Here is a 17,753-nt window from a genome sequence, read left to right as displayed (position 1 = left end):
TGCAGGTTTTCAAAGGTGAACCCGGACCCCCGGGGGGGGGGGGGGGGGGGGGCGGGTACCGGGAGGGAGACAGAGAAAGGGGCAGCGTCCCGCAGTGTCTTCATGATTCCTGGGCACCGCGAGGAAGCAGCCAGATGCAGAAGGTGGCGCATTTTACTGGTCAAATGGTCTGATTCCTTTTATGTATTTAATAGGTGGATGTCAGCAAGAAAAGGGGGATATTGCTATAGAATTTTAAGAGACATAACCAAATATAATTCATATGCCCTTATAGGACTTGTGTTTGAACGAACGGTAGAAGACCTTTTTAGATCATTTTGGAAAGTTAGAATATGGATTTGGCAACATTAAAATTATGATCGTTGTTAGGCAGTAGGTTTTCTTAGAAAACTTTTAAAAGACTTCTTTAATTTTTAGAGATGCAGACCGAAGTATTCCGGGAAGAAGCGCTGAAACAAATGTGGCAAAACGCTAACACTTTCTAGGTGCTGGGGAATAAGGATGTTCATGACACTGTTACTCTTACTTTTCTGTTTAGGAGTTTCATTAAAAGTAAACAAAAATAAAATCACATGGTGGTAGAAGAAAACATTTTGTTTTTCTGTAAGAATGAGATTTACTGATATTTGGTGTGAGAAATGCTAAATTGTGGGTGTGGACAGTGAGACTTTGTTACATAAAGTTTGGGTACAGTGTTGTGAAGTACCCAAAACCCTAACACCAGCACAATCTCTGGTACATAGTAGATGCCCAGTAATTGTTTTAAATTAAGACCAGCCCTGCTTCCCTCACCCTGGAGCTCCCAGTCTGGCCTCCCCCCAAAACCCCCTTGCCTTTTAGCCTGTTTATAATGTTACTAGACGCCCGGAGCACGGATTTGTGCACTGGTGGGGTCCCTTGGCCTGGCCTGTGCCCTCTCACAATCCAGGACCCCTCAGAGGATGTCAGACTGCCAGTTTCGGTCCAATCCCTGCAGGCCAGGCTGAGGGACCCTCAGCAGAGTACGAATCTGTGCACTGGGCTTCTAGTATGCATATAAGATCTTTGGTTAATCTCTTCCTGCCCTCCCCTGCCCTCCTTCCTTCTGAGATTCATCAGTCTCTTCCATGTTTCCATGCCTGTGCATTGAGCGTCTGCCCCCAGGATCCATGTAATGGTGAGGAGGATGGCAACAATAAGAGTATTAGCACTTATGAGTGCTGAGTGCCCGGCACTGTGCAGAACACATTAAAGGCATGATCTCATTTCATTCTAACAGTTGTCCTATGAAGGAGGTGATGTTATCCTCATTTTATAGCAAAAAAAGTTTGCTTTCCAGTTCTACTACTATTGATAGAGTCGCATTTGGAAGGGAAGGCTTTAAAGCAGTGGTTCTCAACCTTCTGGCCCTTTAAATACAGTTCCTCCTGTTGTGACCCAACCATAAAATTATTTTCGTGGCTACTTCATAACTGTAATGTTGCTACTGTTATGAATTGTAATGTAAATATCTGATATGCAGGATGGTCTGAGACGACCCCTGTGAAAGGGTCGTTCGACCGCCAAAGGGGTCTCGACCCACAGTTTGAGAACCGCTGCTTTAAAGACTGTGGTGTACTGACTCCCAAAAAGAGAGATGGTGTACAGTGTAGGTCAGGCGGAGCACTGCTCAAGTCCTGGCGCTTTGGGAGTCTGAAGCAGGAGACTCACAGGAGTGCTGCTGCAGGGTGCTCCACTGAGCCTGAAGAGGTTACAGAGACCGTGACATGATCTTACAGGTTAAGGTACAGACGGAAAATAACTCTAAGACAGGGAGTAAGTGCCAGGAGAGAGCTATGCCCAAGTACAGGAAGGATTTAAAGTTAAAGGTCATTTGGGGGTGAAAAAGTGGATGTGGCTTTTTATACAGGGCCTTTGGAGGATTAGCAGAATTTCAGAAACCAGTTAATAGTGTTCAAATTCTCTCTGTCCTGTTTAACCAAATAAGCGGTCCACTTTGTTTCACCATATGTCTGTAGAGGAAGAGTGAGAAGTAAAGATTAAAGGTAGGTTGGGTCTTGGAGCACACTGGATGGCCTTGACTGCTAGAGATTTTACTCATTTCATAGACAAGGAGAAACCATTTAAAGTTTTTACAAAGCAGCGCTGTAATTAAAGTTGCCTCTCAGGGCTTGTCTCTCTTAGGACCGTCGATGGAGGCTAAAATTAATAGGTCAAAGAGTGATGAAAAACAGGATGCCTTTCCTCAAGATAACAAAGGAGAAAGTAGTGATTTTATAGTGGAGAGATTTTGTGAACTCCACCATAACCAAGTGACCAGAGTTTACATTGACATTATGTGCCCACTGAGAAGGGTGCAACACTTCTTGATTTTTCTTGCCAATAAAGCATAACTCTAATCATGAGAAAACATCAACAGCCAAAAATGAGAGACATTCTACAAAATAACTGACCACTACTCTTCCTAAATGTCAAGGTCATAAAAGGCAGAGAGAGAGTCTAAGGAACTATTGCAAATTGGGAGTACACAAAGGAGGAGACATGACAATTAAATGCTATGTGGGATCCTGGACCAGAAAACAACCTTTCTTTCGTGGAAAAATTGGAGAAATAGGTTTATAGATGAGCTAATAGTGTTGAATCAATGTTAATTTCCTGACTCTGATCATTGTACTGTGTATATGTGATGTGTTAATCTTAGGGGAATCTGAGTGAAGGGAGTATACCATCTTTGCAACTTTCCAAAAAGAGAAAATTAATTCAAAATAAAATGTTTTCAAAACTAAGAGTTTAAAAATGGAATTGTCATGGGAAGTATAACCCATATCAAAAGGAAGGAAAGAACCAGAAGTGAAGTGGTTAATGATTGGGTTCGGGGGATGGGATTTGGGGGTAAGATTTTACTGATAAAGTATATTCAAAATTACCTTACATTTCGGGGTGGCTAGGAAAATGATTGAGCATCAACTGTAACAGAGAAGTCTGGAAGAGAAGCTGGTTTTGAGGGAGAAAGATAGATACTGTATTGTTAGCTCTGTTTTTTATTATTATTATGCTAAGATTTCAAATTTGTGGGCGATTAGGGCAAAACAGCGCTCAGACTCGGTTTGACATGTAATAAGCCAGCTCTGTTGCCTCACCAGATTTGGTGTGTCCAGCAGTGAGACCCAGTGCAGGAGGGCCCACTCCTAAGGAAAACTGCCTCAGGTGCTTCGTGCGCTGCTGATCAAGTCAACTTTGTGTCTTTGAGGACCGAGGCACACCTTGCTGTGGGATAGGAGATGTGCGGGAGACTTGGGAAGCTGGGAAATAATGCACTACATAGAAAAACCGTTTTGAAACTTGAGACTGTATTTGTGTAATTTGTAGGCACCAAAGATGATACAAAGAAATGTAATCTCAGGAAAAAAATTTCCGACTACATGGATAGAGCAGAAAACATAAAGAAGTATTTGGATCAAGAAAAAGAAGGTAAAGAGGCTGTGTTAGAGAATGTGTTCGTACACTATTGCCAAAGCCCTTTTCTTTTTTTTTTTTATTGTTTTAAGTATTACATATGTCTCCTTTTTCCCCGATTGCCCCCCCTCATTCCTCCCCCTTCCCCAAAGCCCATTCCACCCTTTGTTTCTGGCCTTGCCGTTGGAGCTCGGTGGAGTGGACCCGTTTACTCTGCATTTCTGCTCCCCTGTACAGAAGCTATTCTTAACCTTTTTGGGGGCTGGTTGGGGAGTGAGGTGGTAGTCAGACACCCCCTTGAGAATCTGATGAAAGCTATAAAGACTGCAGACCTTTGCCTGCTGTTCTAAGGAATTCACAGATCCCCATTAAGCTTATGTGTGGACCCAGTTTAAATGAACACTACAGAGGAATACTGAATATGAATCCTATGTATTTCTCTTCATAATATGACCAAAATACTAAAGTATCTAAAGAAACTCCTGGGACGTCTTTGGAGTTTTTGTTTTAAATATATTTTATTGATTTTTTACAGAGAGGAAAGGAGAGGGATAGAGAGTTAGAAACATTGATGAGAGAGAAACATGGATCAGCTGCCTCCTGAACACCCCCTACTGGGGATGTGCCCGCAACCAAGGTACATGCCCTTGAACGGAATCGAACCTGAGACCCTTCAGTCCACAGGCCGATGCTCTATCCACTGAGCCAAACTGGTTAGGGCCATCTTTGGAGTTTTGTTGTAAAACAGAACATTTCAGATTAGAGATGCTGTAGTATTGTTCCCTATTATTAGTTCTCTCCTCATGAGCATTCTAGTTTACAACCATAAATATAAATCTTAAAGATCTTTGATAACTTATTTAATAATTATTCAACTTTAATGAATCCTACTGACCCTCTGGCACCCTAGTCTTTGGCTTGGGTTATTGAGAAGTACTATCAATTTCTGTTTAAAACACTCCCATACAATTTCTAATAAAGACTTCTGAACTTCATATTATATTGCATTTATGTATTTAAACTCACTTTAGCTATTAAATTGCAGGACATAAAAGACTTAAATCTAGCCCTGACTGGTTTGGCTCAGTGGATAGAGCATCGGCCTGCAAACTGAAGGGTCCCAGGTTCAATTCCAGTCAAGGGCATGTACCTTGGTTGCGGGCACATCCCCAGTATGGAGTTTGCAGGAGGCAGCTGATCCATGTTTCTCTCTCATCAATGTTTCTAACTCTCTATCCTCCTCCCTTCCTCTCTGTAAAAAATCAATAAAATATATTTTTTTAAAAAGACTTAAATCTAAAGAGAAGGACCAGATAGCCACTGCAGTTCTACTTATGGTGACAAGAATATCAGATATCGTTATGCATACAGTCTTCTCTTGAATAAAATGCCTGGTTCCTAGGAATCAGCTCAGGAACCTGTTCCGAGAAATATCTGGACCTTCCCACGTCCCTGGCCTCTGTAAAGGCAGGAGTCACTTGTGGATGGTTTGCCTTATTTACCTCTGTATGTGTAGCATCCTGCCACGTGCCTGGTATACACCAGGGATTAAACAACGTTTACTGAGTGGAGGAGTTAAAAAAATTAATTTGTATCTGATCCTGAAGAATCACTATATATAAATGTAATAAGTATAAAAATAAATAAGTTGTCACTAGTTGTTTTAGTAAAGCTTATGTTTTGTAGATGGAAAGTATCACAAGCAAATTAAAATAGAGGAGAATGCAACAGGATTCAGTTATGAGTCGCTTTTTCAAGAATACCTTAATGAGACAGTGAGAGAAGTTTGGATAGAAGACCCTTATATTAGACATACTCATCAGGTAAGTGTAACCCACTAACATGTGATGAATGTTATTTAAAATGTGTAAGGTAGTAGTAACCCATCCTAATGTCTTTCAGCTGTATAACTTCCTTCGATTTTGTGAGATGCTTATCAAGAGACCATGTAAAGTACAAACCATTCATCTTCTGACCTCCCTGGATGAAGTAGGTATCTGAAGGCATTTACTCTTTCTTAACTTCATTTTATTCAGTCACAAGATTCAGTTCAAGCAAGGAAAACCTGGACGTAATGCTTCAGCTAGAGGTATTTCCTTGGGGTGAACTTATTTTCTAACGATGGGCATAAAACACCTTGAGAAAATGCTGTTTATTTTAGTGTCTTGTACCGTGCAATTGGCCAGCTTGCTAAACTGGATTTAAATAGTTTGTCAGTTTAGTCTCTTGCATGTTCTAAGAGACAGTCACACTGACTACACTGTTGACAATTTTGTGTGTGTTTTTTCCCTACTAGTTGTCACGTGTATCTCTTTTTCTTGATGGATTGCATTGGCATTCTGGGGAATCTCAGCATGGTAGTGGGCATCTCTCTCTTGATTTTGACTTACATAGGAATGTTTCTAAATACTTCAGATTTCTAGGATTAATTTGAAAACAAGCCAGTCCCATCTGAATAACTAAACAGCATTACTATAAATATATTTTAGGAGATAGGACAGAACTATGTCCACATTAGAAAAAAACAGTTCTTTTGATAAAAAGAATTGCTCATAAACTACTTCATATTCTTTGCTGGCTTCTTTGAGATTAATAGACATTGAAACTAGTGTAGAATTTTTCCACTTTATTTTATTTTTTAATCTTTCCATTTTAATTCACCTATGATACACATTGCATAGCTCAGGGATAATTTAAAATATTAATAACTGAGTCAGAAAATGATACTTTTTCCTATTAATAGGGCGTTGGGAAAGCGCAGCAAATTAGTGGCCTGGAAGAAATAAAAGCATCACTTAGGAATCATGGAGTGCTGTTGGAATTGGAATATTCTTCTTCCATACATGACCGAGAAATTAGGTTGGTATATAGTAATATTTTAACTTTTATGCCGTTGAAAAATACTTATTTTTACTTCTCTTAAGTTGTATATAATTGCACATAAATATTCCATTTAAATATTGAAGTTTTGTTTTTTTTTAATATATTTTATTGATTTTTTACAGAGAGGACGGGAGAGGGATAGAGAGTTAGAAACATCGATGAGAGAGAAACATCGATCAGCTGCCTCCTGAACACCCCCTACTGGGGATGTGCCCGCAACCAAGGTACATGCCCTTGAACGGAATCGAACCTGAGACCCTTCAGTCCACAGGCCGATGCTCTATCCACTGAGCCAAACTGGTTAGGGCCAAATATTGAAGTTTTTAAATAAAGCTCAGTTCTAGTATCTTTTCACTTTTGAAGAAAAAAAAAGTCTGGCTTATTTTGTTCTGTATGTGCTTCAGAATTCCTGTTGCAATAAAATTTACATGTTCTATGTCATGTAAGAAGAGGAAGTACTTTTCTGTCTATTCAATTATACATATTGTGTTATGGTATTGAGAGAATTTATTTCCATTTATGTGATACTGATATTTATTTAATGTGGCTTTACTTCTTACGCTTTATAAAATATTCTAGTAGGCATGACAGTATACTGTGTCCATAAAGAAACAGTATATGTAGTTTTTTTAGTGGTATGTTCCCTGTGTTTAGCACAGTGCCTTTCATATGTTGACTAGAGGCCCGGTGCACGAATTCATGCACCAGGTGGGGTTCTGGGTTGGCCCGCCCAGTGGGGTGTTCGGGGCTAATCGGGGGCTGGGTGCGGGGGGGCGGGCCGATCGGGGCCTGGATCAGGCTGGTTTGCTGCCGCAGTGCGCGTCATAGCCACCAGTCGTTCTGGTCGTTCTGCCATTCCAGTCACTGGGCTTTTATATATATAGATATCAATGACACCCCCAATCTTAGGAAAAAACTTAAGCACAACCTAAATGCAAAACCGATGACAGTGCAGCTGCTGTGGTTGAAGCAGACAGAGGTCAGGATCCACAGCTCTTCCTGCTTATGTCCCCCATCCCTAGGTAGGAAACCCCTGAACCACCACCACAGTCTGCCTGCGTATACTTTGAAACCACGTGTTGGCAGAACAGGAAAGTTTTATCAGCAGCAAGCTGAAATTCAAGAGTAAGTTTTTTATCCTCACCCAAGGATATGTTTATTGATTTTAGAGAGAGGAAGGGGGAGAGAAAGAGAGACAGAGAAAAAGACAGAGAAAAAGAGAAAGAAACATTGATGTGAGAGAGAAACATCAATTATTTGCATCTTTTACATGCCCCGACCAGGGATCTTACCTGAAACCTAGGTATGGGCCCTGACCAGAAGTCGAACCCACAACCTTTTGGTGTATGGGATGATGCTCCAACTGAGCCACCTGGCCAGGGCTCAAGAGTAAGTTTTAATGTAATTGTTAAACTCTTTTATCACTTAATCAAATCAACCCTTGGTTTCTCTGAATGTTTTGTTTCATTGTAGACACAGCCCATGAGTTACCTCAGGTTTGGTTCAACTCATGCTACTGGAGGAAATGGTTTTCTTTTAGGGGGAGATTTGCTGACACTTCATACCCTACAGCTTTGATAATTGTCTGGCATAACTTTCTGGAATATTATACTATATACTTATTTCAATAGGTTCAACAATGGATGGATGATTAAGATTGGAAGGGGACTGGATTATTTTAAGAAACCACAGGTAGGATATAGCCTATGGGTAGGTAGCACTCTTTTTGTATCATTTTAGCATGGCTTTGGTTCTCTGTTAAAAAATTCTTTTCTTCTCTTCTTAGGGTCGTTTTTCCCTTGGATATTGTGATTTTGATTTAAGACCATGTCATGAAACAACAGTGGACATTTTTCATAACAGGCACACGAAAAAAATATGATGGGCAGTAGCTTAATTTACAGTGTATATTTCTATTTTAAGTGAATATTAGATTTTTTTATACTTTGGACAGATTATTCCTATAAAATGTGAATTTAATAATAAACTTGTACATTCCTACTAATTTATGGATTCATTATTCAGTTGTGACCAATCTTAAATATCTTTGTAAATACATTACTTAGATTTACAGTGTTTTAAGTCGTACAGTTAATTTAAACATTTTACCAGCTTTTCTACTACTTGGGTGTTGGAGAGTGAATCAACAAATAATGAGTACCTGTCATAAAGATGAAGTGGATGTTATATTGCCCCTGGGAATTTAGAGTCCAGGAGGAAAAAATATGGATAAGAGTACTCTTAAGAGACAGATGGGCTTGTGGGTTTAATATCCAGGAAAAAAAGTACAATACTAATTTTGTTAAAATTAAATGTCATTGGCAGACAGACACTCACCAATATTTACTTATCCACCATTACCTAACTCCATATAGGCAAATCCACTTATTTAGTTATCCAGATACATTTTGCAGCTCATTCAACCTTGGCTGGCACATTTATAAAGATTTGCAATTTAGAATCAATTGTTCTGGGTAAGCTCTTCCATCAAGATGCCACTTGACTGGTTGGGAACAAAGACTAGGTTGTATGGCCCTAGCTGGTTTGGCTCAGTGGATAGAGTATTGGCCTGTGGACTGAAAGGTCCTGGTTTTGATTCTGGTCAAGGGCAGATGCCCAGGTTGTGGGCTCTATCCCCAGTGGGGGGCATGCACGAGGCAGCCAATCAATGATTCTCATCATTGATTCTCTCTCTCTCCTTTCCTCTCTGAAATCAATAAAAATATATATATTTTAAAAAGCATCCTCTTAAAAAAAAGAAAAAGATTAGGTTATATGGAGTTAGACTAGGAGAGTGGGTACAGTTAGAAGCAATGGGCAGTCCAGAAGCTTACTAGTAAAGACTAAGTTAACCCAGAGTCTACAGAGAGAAATAGAAGTACTGGTGTTAAAGAGTGCTCATATAAACATCACATCAGGAGAAAAGTTAAAGATTAAATTCAAAATTAAATAGTGTGGAAGACCACAGCCAGGTGGAAGGAGCCATGGTACTAAGGTTGAGCATAGTAGCCCTGGGTGTCTTTAGATACCAGGTTTGTTTTACCTTTGTGAGCCAGCAGGCACATGATTGAGTTGGCATAAAAGAACAAGAAGGGGTTCCAGAAAAGTTCCTGATGTTCTTTGATGTTTTCAGGTTCAGGTGCTGATAATGCTGAACCTGAAAATACTCAAATTAGTTTCGCCCAACTTTATTATGTGTCACTGGTGAAGGGGTTCTTATACCCCCTCTTCTCCCAAGATGGAAATCAAGAGAGGAGGGGAAACATTCCAAAAAAGAGGTTTACTGAAAACAAGGTGGAGGGAAAGGGGAAAGGGTGGGAGCTTGATGCGTCAAGGAAGCACAGACTAATGAGGAAGGTGGCTTGCTGAACTGCTGTTGGGGTCTGGCTTATATAGGGCTTGGTTCTTCATTCAGGCACAGTTCCCACTTATTTATGCATTCATTGGTCGATTCTTGTATGTTCCCTGGCCAGGGATCAAACCCACAAACTTGGCATATAGGGACAGCTCTAACCAACTGAGCTACCTGGCCAGGGAAGTGATGTTACTCTTTCTAGAAGTTTGGTAATGAAGAAATAGAGCAAGAGAGTTGCGTTCATTCACTATGGGTCAGTGAAAGCCGAGAGAAAATACCAAAAAAAAAAAAAAAAAAAGAAAAGAAAAGATAAATATTTGATAGTACAAGGCCCAAATAGGCTGGAGAGGACAAAATCTAGGGTACAATTAGAGGGGTTAGGTTTAAGGAAAATGAGGTATTTCTTTCTCTGAGATTGGATGAAATGAGAAATATTGAAAATAAGGCACTCATTTCTGAAGACCTCTGCTATCACATCATGAGTCAAGGTTCGTGACAAGATTAAGAGTGGTGGAATTCTGAGCTGAAGTAGAGTGAAAACATTTAGGAATAATGCCTCTGAAAAATGATAGGGAGTCAACGGATGAGTTGAATCTGACACCACAGAAAAAAGAAACTTATTACTGTCAAACATGCACTAATCAGCCTGCAATGCATATTGGGGAGTGTTACAAAACTTATCATACTGTACAAAATTATAAACAATAAAATATTGTTTTTTTTGCAAATATACATTCCTCGATGTCACCCAGTTCATATAAGTCCAATATGGCAAGAAGCCTGCGCTGTATTCCCCAGAAGTAAGGAAAAGAATGAAGGTCAGAGTGTCCGATATGGTAAACATTCCCAAGATGGTAACAAGCAGGAGCTAAAATATAAATGCATGCCAGGTATCAAAATCAGTGAGGAAAGAGACAGAGTATCCTGGAGGTCAGTAGGAAATATGGACAAGGATAGGCAATAGACACAAATGGGGAGAAGTTACTCAGAGAGACTAGACCCTTTTAAGAGACACACAATGCACATTGAAAATTTTTATTTTCTCACTGAACGTGCCAATATTAACTTTACTTGCAGTCACATTATTCCCTTAATTTTTTCACAGACAATATTCCATTTACTGTGTACTTCATCGTCTTCCGGACATGTTTCATGTAAGACATTTGTTAGCATAGTAGTTTCAATTGGGCAGAACTTACTGCCAATAAAAGTTGAATTTAATTTGTCACATATTTTCCGTGGCAACCAATGATCAGGGGCTTCAATGTTACAGATTTCAATTCTCCCCTTCTTTATATCTATGAGTACTTTAATTTCCAAGAGTGACTGTTCATGTAACACATTAAAGGAAGTTATTATACTGAACTTCGGAGTTTTGCCGTAGATCCATTCCCAAGTTTGTAGTTCTTTGGCTTTGCTATTTATTCCAGGAAACCGTGTCTCATCTGCTGGGTTTATCAAGTTGATCTGATTCTCAATGTGATGACAAGCAGCATACTCTGCCGCAATAGCATCCGTCAGTATTTCACAGGTCAGAGTGGGGTCTTTTTCCGACAGACTTTTTACTACGGCAGGTATGCTAGCAGTTGCATTGCTCTTGATCCCTTGGTAAGGGCTCTTGAGCAAAGACGACAAGAGGGTCTCATCAGTACTATATAACAGAGTGCAATGGTGATAAGCAGTCGTCCGGCCAATCTTCGAAGCTGTTCCTGAGATTTTAAACTGTCCATCAAGTAAAAGGTCAAACCTTTTGGTAGGCTGCACATCCAGCTGGGGTTGGACAGCGTTCAGAGCTCTCACAACTAACTTTAGATTTTCCATCCTATTATACATTTTTTTGGTCGTAAAAAAAGTCAAATTGATATTGCCCATGTCATGGTAAACTGTGCCTCCTCCACTTTTTCTCCGAGCCAGTTTTACACCTTTTTCTCTCATCAGATTCAGGTTGCATTCCTGCCAAGGATTTTGATGCCTACCAATTACAACAGAGGGGGAATTTCTCCAAAATAACAGAATCGGCTTGCTTTCTAGGTTCACATGGTCATGGATCCAGTCTTCCAGAGCCAGATTTTGGTAAACATCATTGGAAACTGACTGTAAAATGAGCCCTCTTTTCACTGTGTTTTTAAAGCCAGTTGCTGGGACCTTGAAGTTACAAAATAACTGTAAGCAGTTCTTTGAAAATGGGATCAGCATGCTTTTAAAAATGGGAGACAAACAAATTAATTGGTTGAGAAAAGGAAAACTGTTTTTCTTTCTTGGTTATTTAATCCAAACTTATCTAATTCTCTATCCAGGACAGTTGCTTTTCTTGCCTTTTAGCTTTACCATTTGTCTTTAGCAATTTGACAAGAGAGACCTAGAAGTAAATGAAGACAAACCTCAAATCATTTCCGTTGAAATGGCATAGGGGCACAGATTTTGCAAACAATAAATTTTCAAATATATAATATATCTCAAAGCCAAACCAGTTATTTTGAATTTATAAGTGCATTGAGAAAAATGAGAATATTATAGATAAGTAAAAAGAGCTAACTAAAAGACTCCATACTACCACCTGGAGATAATCACAATTTACAATTTGGTGTGTACTCATTTTTCTCTGTGCATGTGTAAACACACACACTTTTCCCCACAGAAGTGGAACCGTACTATTATTTCATTCAATGTTAAATCTGTTTAACAGGGGGCATAATGTTGTGTAATATTCCATTGTCAGATATGTCATAGTTTACTCAATCTTAGTTTGTAATTTAGGTTGTTTCTAGTTTTTCTGTTATCAGCAATGTATTCATGAACATCTCTGTGGAAAGCTTTATGCTATTATAATACTTTATTTGACTGATTTACTGGCAACATAACTCATTCAGATCAATATTAGATTAGGATGGAACCCCCTGAGGTCAAAAGGAGAGGCAATCTGATTAGCAGGAACAATCTATATATATAAAAGCCTAAGGGACCGGCTGACCGCCCCACTGGCCAGTAGCTATGACACGCAATGGCCAACAGGGGGCAGACGCTCAATGCAGGAGCAGCCGAGCCGCAGTGACTTGGCAGCTGCGGTTCTTGGATGATGCACCCAGAACCAGAGAGGAGGGAGCCCGATTCTGGGGTGCAACACCCGAGAACTGCCCTCTCACAATCTGGGACCCCTCAGGGGATGTCAGAGAGCCGGTTTTGGCCTGATCCTTGCAGGCCAGGCCGAGGGACCCCACTGGTACATGAATCTGTGCACCAGCCCTCTAGTTTTATTATGTTTGGACACTATTTTTTTTTTTTTTAGCAGTGCTCATTAAATATTAGGTGGCAATGGGCTGAAAATACTAGCTACACCAATGAAGTATTTTGACTAGTTATGGTCATAAAGAAAACATTCTGTCCCAATTCTGTTTCTTAGGATAGCCATAATTTTTCTTTAGGTCAAAGACAGAATGAATTATTAAAGTCCAAAAGTAGGCCAAAGTCTTTTGTAGTTAAGTAATGTCCTAGAAACACAATTCCCAAGTTAAAAAGTTTCAGATTTTCATCGCTATTGATATATTTTGATAAATTACGCTACAGAAAAGTTGGGCCAATTTACACCAGAGAGGTCAGGATAGTTTAATAGAGGAAGGGATACTTGAACTGTCTTGAAATCTGTTGGTGTTTACCAAGTGGATGGGAGTAGCATATTCCAGACATAAAAAGACAAGGAGTCATCTAAAAGTAAGGCATGTTTTGGAGACTCCCTCCCCAGGGACAGACTTACACTTCTAGTCTTTTGGCTCCACTGACGTCTGTGGCTACATTGCCTTAGGAAGTCCCTGCAGCCAGACCGCACTTCTTTGGTTAAACCCTTGTTCTTGGTTCTGTTTGACTGAGTTTGATATAGTCCCTCATTCACTCAACCAATATTTATGGAGTGCCTACTAGATACAAAGCAGTAAGGGAACAGAGGAAGGGAGGAGGCAAATTCATGTGATCCTAAAACATTTGGACTTTTTCTCAAAGCAGCTGCAATTTATTGAAGTGTTTTAAGCAAGCAGGGGTTAAGCCAGGCATTAAACAGAACTACCACTGCCAGCAGTGTTGAGCATGGATTAAAGAAAAGCTAGATCAGGGGTAGGGAGACCAGTTAATAGACTCCTGAAGTTGTCCAAGTTAGAGATAATGAGGGCCTGACTAGGGTAGACATAAAGAAGGGGATGAATATGAGAGACATTTAAGGTCATACAGTGGTTCTTGTCTTCCAAGAACTCAAAATCTAATGGGAGATACTAAAAAGCAATTAAAGCAATGATTAAAATATATCTATACATATAAAAGCCTATACAAAGTGTCCCCTCAGGAGTTCGACCGACCGGGAGTTCAATCGCTTGCTATGACGTGCGCTGATCACCAGGGGGGCGACACGGAACAAAAGAAGGCCCCGGCTGGCACTAGGGATCCTACCTGTGCAAGAATTTTGTGCACTGGGCCTCTACTAGTGTCATAAGTGCTGTGATAGGGTATGTACACCAGAGGGCCATCTATTCCTCAAATTAGTGCAAGTGACATTGAAGCTGAGATATAAAAGGGATATGGAAAAGTATTACAACAAAGTATAACAGCCTGGAGGAAAAAAAGACCCATTCAAAGAATTCAAAAAATTGAATTCCATTGGCTTATTTTTAAGATGCACAAAACCGCTGGACGTAAGAGTGCAAGAGCCCTAGCCGGTTTGGCTCAGTGGATAGAGCAGTGGCCCTCAGGCTGAGGGGTCCTGTGTTCGATTCCAGTCAAGGGCATGTACCTCGGTTGCAGGCTTGATCCCTGGCTCTGGTCAGGGCACATGCGGGAGGCAACCAATTGACATCGATGTTTCTCTGTCTCTCCCCCTCCCTTCCACTCTCTCTGGTGGTGGTGGTGGTGGTGGTGGTGGGGGAGAGTGCAAGAAAGGAGAGTTGCAAGAGATAGAAGGCTGGAGAAGTAGAGGTCAGATAAGGAAGAGACTTGAAATTTGTGTTAAATGCATAATCCTGAGGGCCATGGAGGAGGTGCTGAAGAGTTTTAAGAAAGCAGAAAGATCAGATTTATACTTCAGAGACACACCCTAGAGATTTAAGCATAAAGAATCTATAATACTTGGTAAGTGGCATCAATTATAGGACAGGCACTGGTCTTAGCATTTGGGGTTCATTAGTGAACCAAATAAATAAAAGTGAATAGGGCTATAGGAAAAAAGAAAAGTAAGGCTTGGAAAGGGAAGACTGTACATTTAAGAGGAACTGGGCTGATATTTAAATAGGTTTGTCAGGCTTAGCTTCATTTAAAAAGTGACATTTTGCCCTAACCGGTTTGGCTCAGTGGATAGAGCATCGGCCTGCGGACTGAAGGGTCCCAGGTTCGATTCCGGTCAAGGGCATGTACCTTGGTTGCGGGCACATCCCCAGTAGGAAGTGTACAGGAGGCAGCTGATTGATGTTTCTCTCTCATCGATGTTTCTAACTCTCTATCCCTCTCTCTTCCTCTCTGTAAAATAATCAATAAAATATATTCTAAAAAAAATAAAAAGTGACATTTGGAAAAAAAAGAATAAAACAAAACAACAACAAAGAAACAAACAAAAACTTTAAAAAGTGACATCTGAGCAAGGATTGAGAGCGCTGAGGGAGTTAGGCTGAGCGCCTATGGGCCAGAAACTGTTCTAGGCAACTGAACACAACAGGCGGCCCCTGTGAGGAGGTAACATCCCAACTGAGCCCTGAAGGATAAGAATCAGAGTGAGAAAAAGTGGAAACAAAGGGATGTCTGGAAAAAACACACACAACTTGAAATCCTATTCATTAGTTACAAAGAGAACTGTAGACTGTCAAACGGACATTCAGATCAGCCTCTCCTACCTATCCTAATTTTGCTTGGTGAACACAGAATCCGAATAAAAGGAGTGAGCTGTGTGATCTCAATGTCTGATGGGATGAGCCCTTTGGAAATCACATTCTCAAATCCTGGGCTCTGGAGAGCTCTCTGGATGGAAGCCAGGCCACCCTCCCTCTCGGGTGGGCTCGGTTGCACCTCCCTTTCATTCCATCTTCAGTAACGGAGTGGTGCTCCGACTGAATGACACTCTTTCTTTCATCGTCAGGATATAATCAAGTCTTGAAGGCCTGGTTTCTTCCCACTAACTTTGCATATCTCTACTCTCACCTTGTAATGATGGATTGTATAGTGTTTCCTCAGAGGTCAATCTTATTCCCATATTCCAGGGGACACTCAGCCTTGCCAGACAGGCTTCGTTTCATCACCAACCAGAAAGCAAACAGCAACAGTCACACTTATCCACCCACCCAGGCCCAGCTCAGCGCGGCACCGACCCAGAGCCTCAGGACGGTCGTGCGCACCGACCCAGAGCCTCAGGACGGTCGTGCGCACGCGTTATTTCGTTTTTACCCTCCGATACCGGGGAGAGACCTTTTCCAACCGTGAAGCTGACTACTCGCAGGGGCTGGGCGCAAACTGCAGCGCCTCCAGCAGCTGCGCGCGGGTCCTGGCCTGGGGGCTCCCCATCTTCCCGCCCCGGCTAGCAGCGCCCCAGAACCACGTGGCCGGGGTATCCCACCTGCTGCTCCCAGTCGCGCGGATTCGTGCCGGGTACGCACTGCCGTCTCCGGGCTTGCAGGCTGCGCGCTCGGCGGGCCCCGCCCCGGAAGTGGCGCTAAGAGCCACCGGAAGTGCCCAGAAGAGCTGAGCTTCACTTTGCCCGGCGCGGTCAGGGCGGGTCTGGGTGACCCGGGAGGATTTCTGAGGGACCTGGGAGTGGCCGAGCCCGCGCCAAACCGGACGAGAGGCCGGGACACGGGCACGACCCGACCCCAGAGCCGGCAGCTCAGAGGGACACGCGCTGCTTGAGCGAAGGCGGGAGGGGCGGCCGTGCCTGGCTGGAGCGGGCACTTGGGGGGCGAGTCTGGGCAAGGCGGCCAGACACCCAGGGCACCCGGGTCACCCGCCAGGCCCGGTGCCAACAAGTCAGTCCTTTCCCTGCGCGGTCAGGCATTGCACCGGGTCCCTAACGGTTTCCTCGCCACGCCCCAAAGGCAGGTAACTCCACTTGGGAGGCGAGGAAACGAAAATCAGGTGGGAAAGACGTTGCATTTAAGGAACAAACCCTGTACTATATATATAAATAATATATATATTAAATAATATTGTATATACATTACATAGTGTATATATTATTGTATATGTATATATGTACATATACATATACAATAGTATACATATATAAATATACATATATAAATAATATATATTAAATAATATTGTATATACATTACATATATATTATTGTATATGTATATACAATAATATACATATATATAAATAATATATATTTTTTAATATGGAAAATTTACTTATCAGAAACAATAAAGCTCCAAAAAGTGCTTCCTTGAGGATTCCACTTATAGAAGCCTCCCCCCAAACAAACACCTAAGTGACTAAACTTGTCCCGTTGTTCCCCTTTCAGGAAGCCTGGGGATTTCCCTTCCCAGGTGTGCTGTCCAATTCACGGCTTGGCTGGGATTTGGGGATCCCAATCTTATGACGTCTTAGTAGCCGTGGTGCTGGATGAGGGTAATTAATGTCTGTGTTTTTTGTCGTCTCAATGACTGGGTGTGTACTTACTACATTCGACATCCTGCAGGGCACGGGGCCTCACACACAAGGAAAGATCATCCCCAATTCAACATCGATACAAATAATCCAATGTCCTGTTGGACACTGTGGACGTGGAACACCAGTCTGTAAATGCCTGAGTAAAGTCCCGTTTTTTTTCTAAGTGGTTTTGCTAAGGTCACTGGTGACACTCATGTTGTTAGATCCAATGGACTTTTCAGTCCTCCTCTAACCTTTCAGTTGACGCCCTCCACCTTAACGACTCCTGTGGGCAATCCTGACATTTCCCCGCCTTGGTTTTCCGCCAACCTCACTGCCCACTCTCAGCCCCCTTCGCCAGCTCCCCCTGCGCTGACCAGCTCCTAAACCAGCGATGGCGAACCTTTTGAGCTCGGCGCGTCAGCATTTTGAAAAACCCTAACTTAACTCTGGTGCCGTGTCACAT

The 17,753-nt window shown here is 41.7% G+C and overlaps 2 protein-coding genes across 4 annotated transcripts; one reads left to right on the top strand and one right to left on the bottom strand.

Annotated features, from left to right (window-relative positions):
• The first annotated feature begins 3,310 nt into the window (after positions 1 to 3,310).
• MITD1 (microtubule interacting and trafficking domain containing 1) lies at positions 3,311 to 8,323 on the top strand. 2 transcript variants are annotated; one of them, XM_023758974.1, is made up of 7 exons: positions 3,311 to 3,450; positions 5,122 to 5,258; positions 5,338 to 5,383; positions 5,472 to 5,524; positions 6,179 to 6,294; positions 7,950 to 8,010; positions 8,105 to 8,323. In XM_023758974.1, the coding sequence occupies exons 1-7, from the start codon at positions 3,402 to 3,404 to the stop codon at positions 8,198 to 8,200; spliced, it is 558 nt and encodes a 185-aa protein (XP_023614742.1). In that variant the 5' UTR covers positions 3,311 to 3,401; the 3' UTR covers positions 8,201 to 8,323. The 2 variants fall into 2 exon arrangements, with proteins under 2 accessions (XP_023614742.1, XP_023614743.1); XM_023758975.1 differs by lacking the exon at positions 5,472 to 5,524 and having other exon boundaries at positions 5,338 to 5,424.
• A 2,360-nt stretch (positions 8,324 to 10,683) lies between these two features.
• Positions 10,684 to 16,310, bottom strand: LIPT1 (lipoyltransferase 1). 2 transcript variants are annotated; one of them, XM_014460982.2, is made up of 2 exons: positions 16,254 to 16,310; positions 10,684 to 12,032 (listed from the first exon to the last, which is right to left on the bottom strand). In XM_014460982.2, the coding sequence occupies exon 2, from the start codon at positions 11,867 to 11,869 to the stop codon at positions 10,751 to 10,753; it is 1,119 nt and encodes a 372-aa protein (XP_014316468.1). In that variant the 5' UTR covers positions 11,870 to 12,032; positions 16,254 to 16,310; the 3' UTR covers positions 10,684 to 10,750. The 2 variants fall into 2 exon arrangements, with proteins under 2 accessions (XP_014316468.1, XP_014316469.1); XM_014460983.2 differs by lacking the exon at positions 16,254 to 16,310 and adding an exon at positions 13,425 to 13,904.
• Between the last annotated feature and the right edge of the window lie 1,443 nt (positions 16,311 to 17,753).

The sequence above is a fragment of the Myotis lucifugus genome, unplaced genomic scaffold, assembly GCF_000147115.1.
Source record: "Myotis lucifugus unplaced genomic scaffold, Myoluc2.0 scaffold_145, whole genome shotgun sequence".
Taxonomy (NCBI): domain Eukaryota; kingdom Metazoa; phylum Chordata; class Mammalia; order Chiroptera; family Vespertilionidae; genus Myotis; species Myotis lucifugus.
This window is presented reverse-complemented; position numbering and strand designations above follow the sequence as displayed.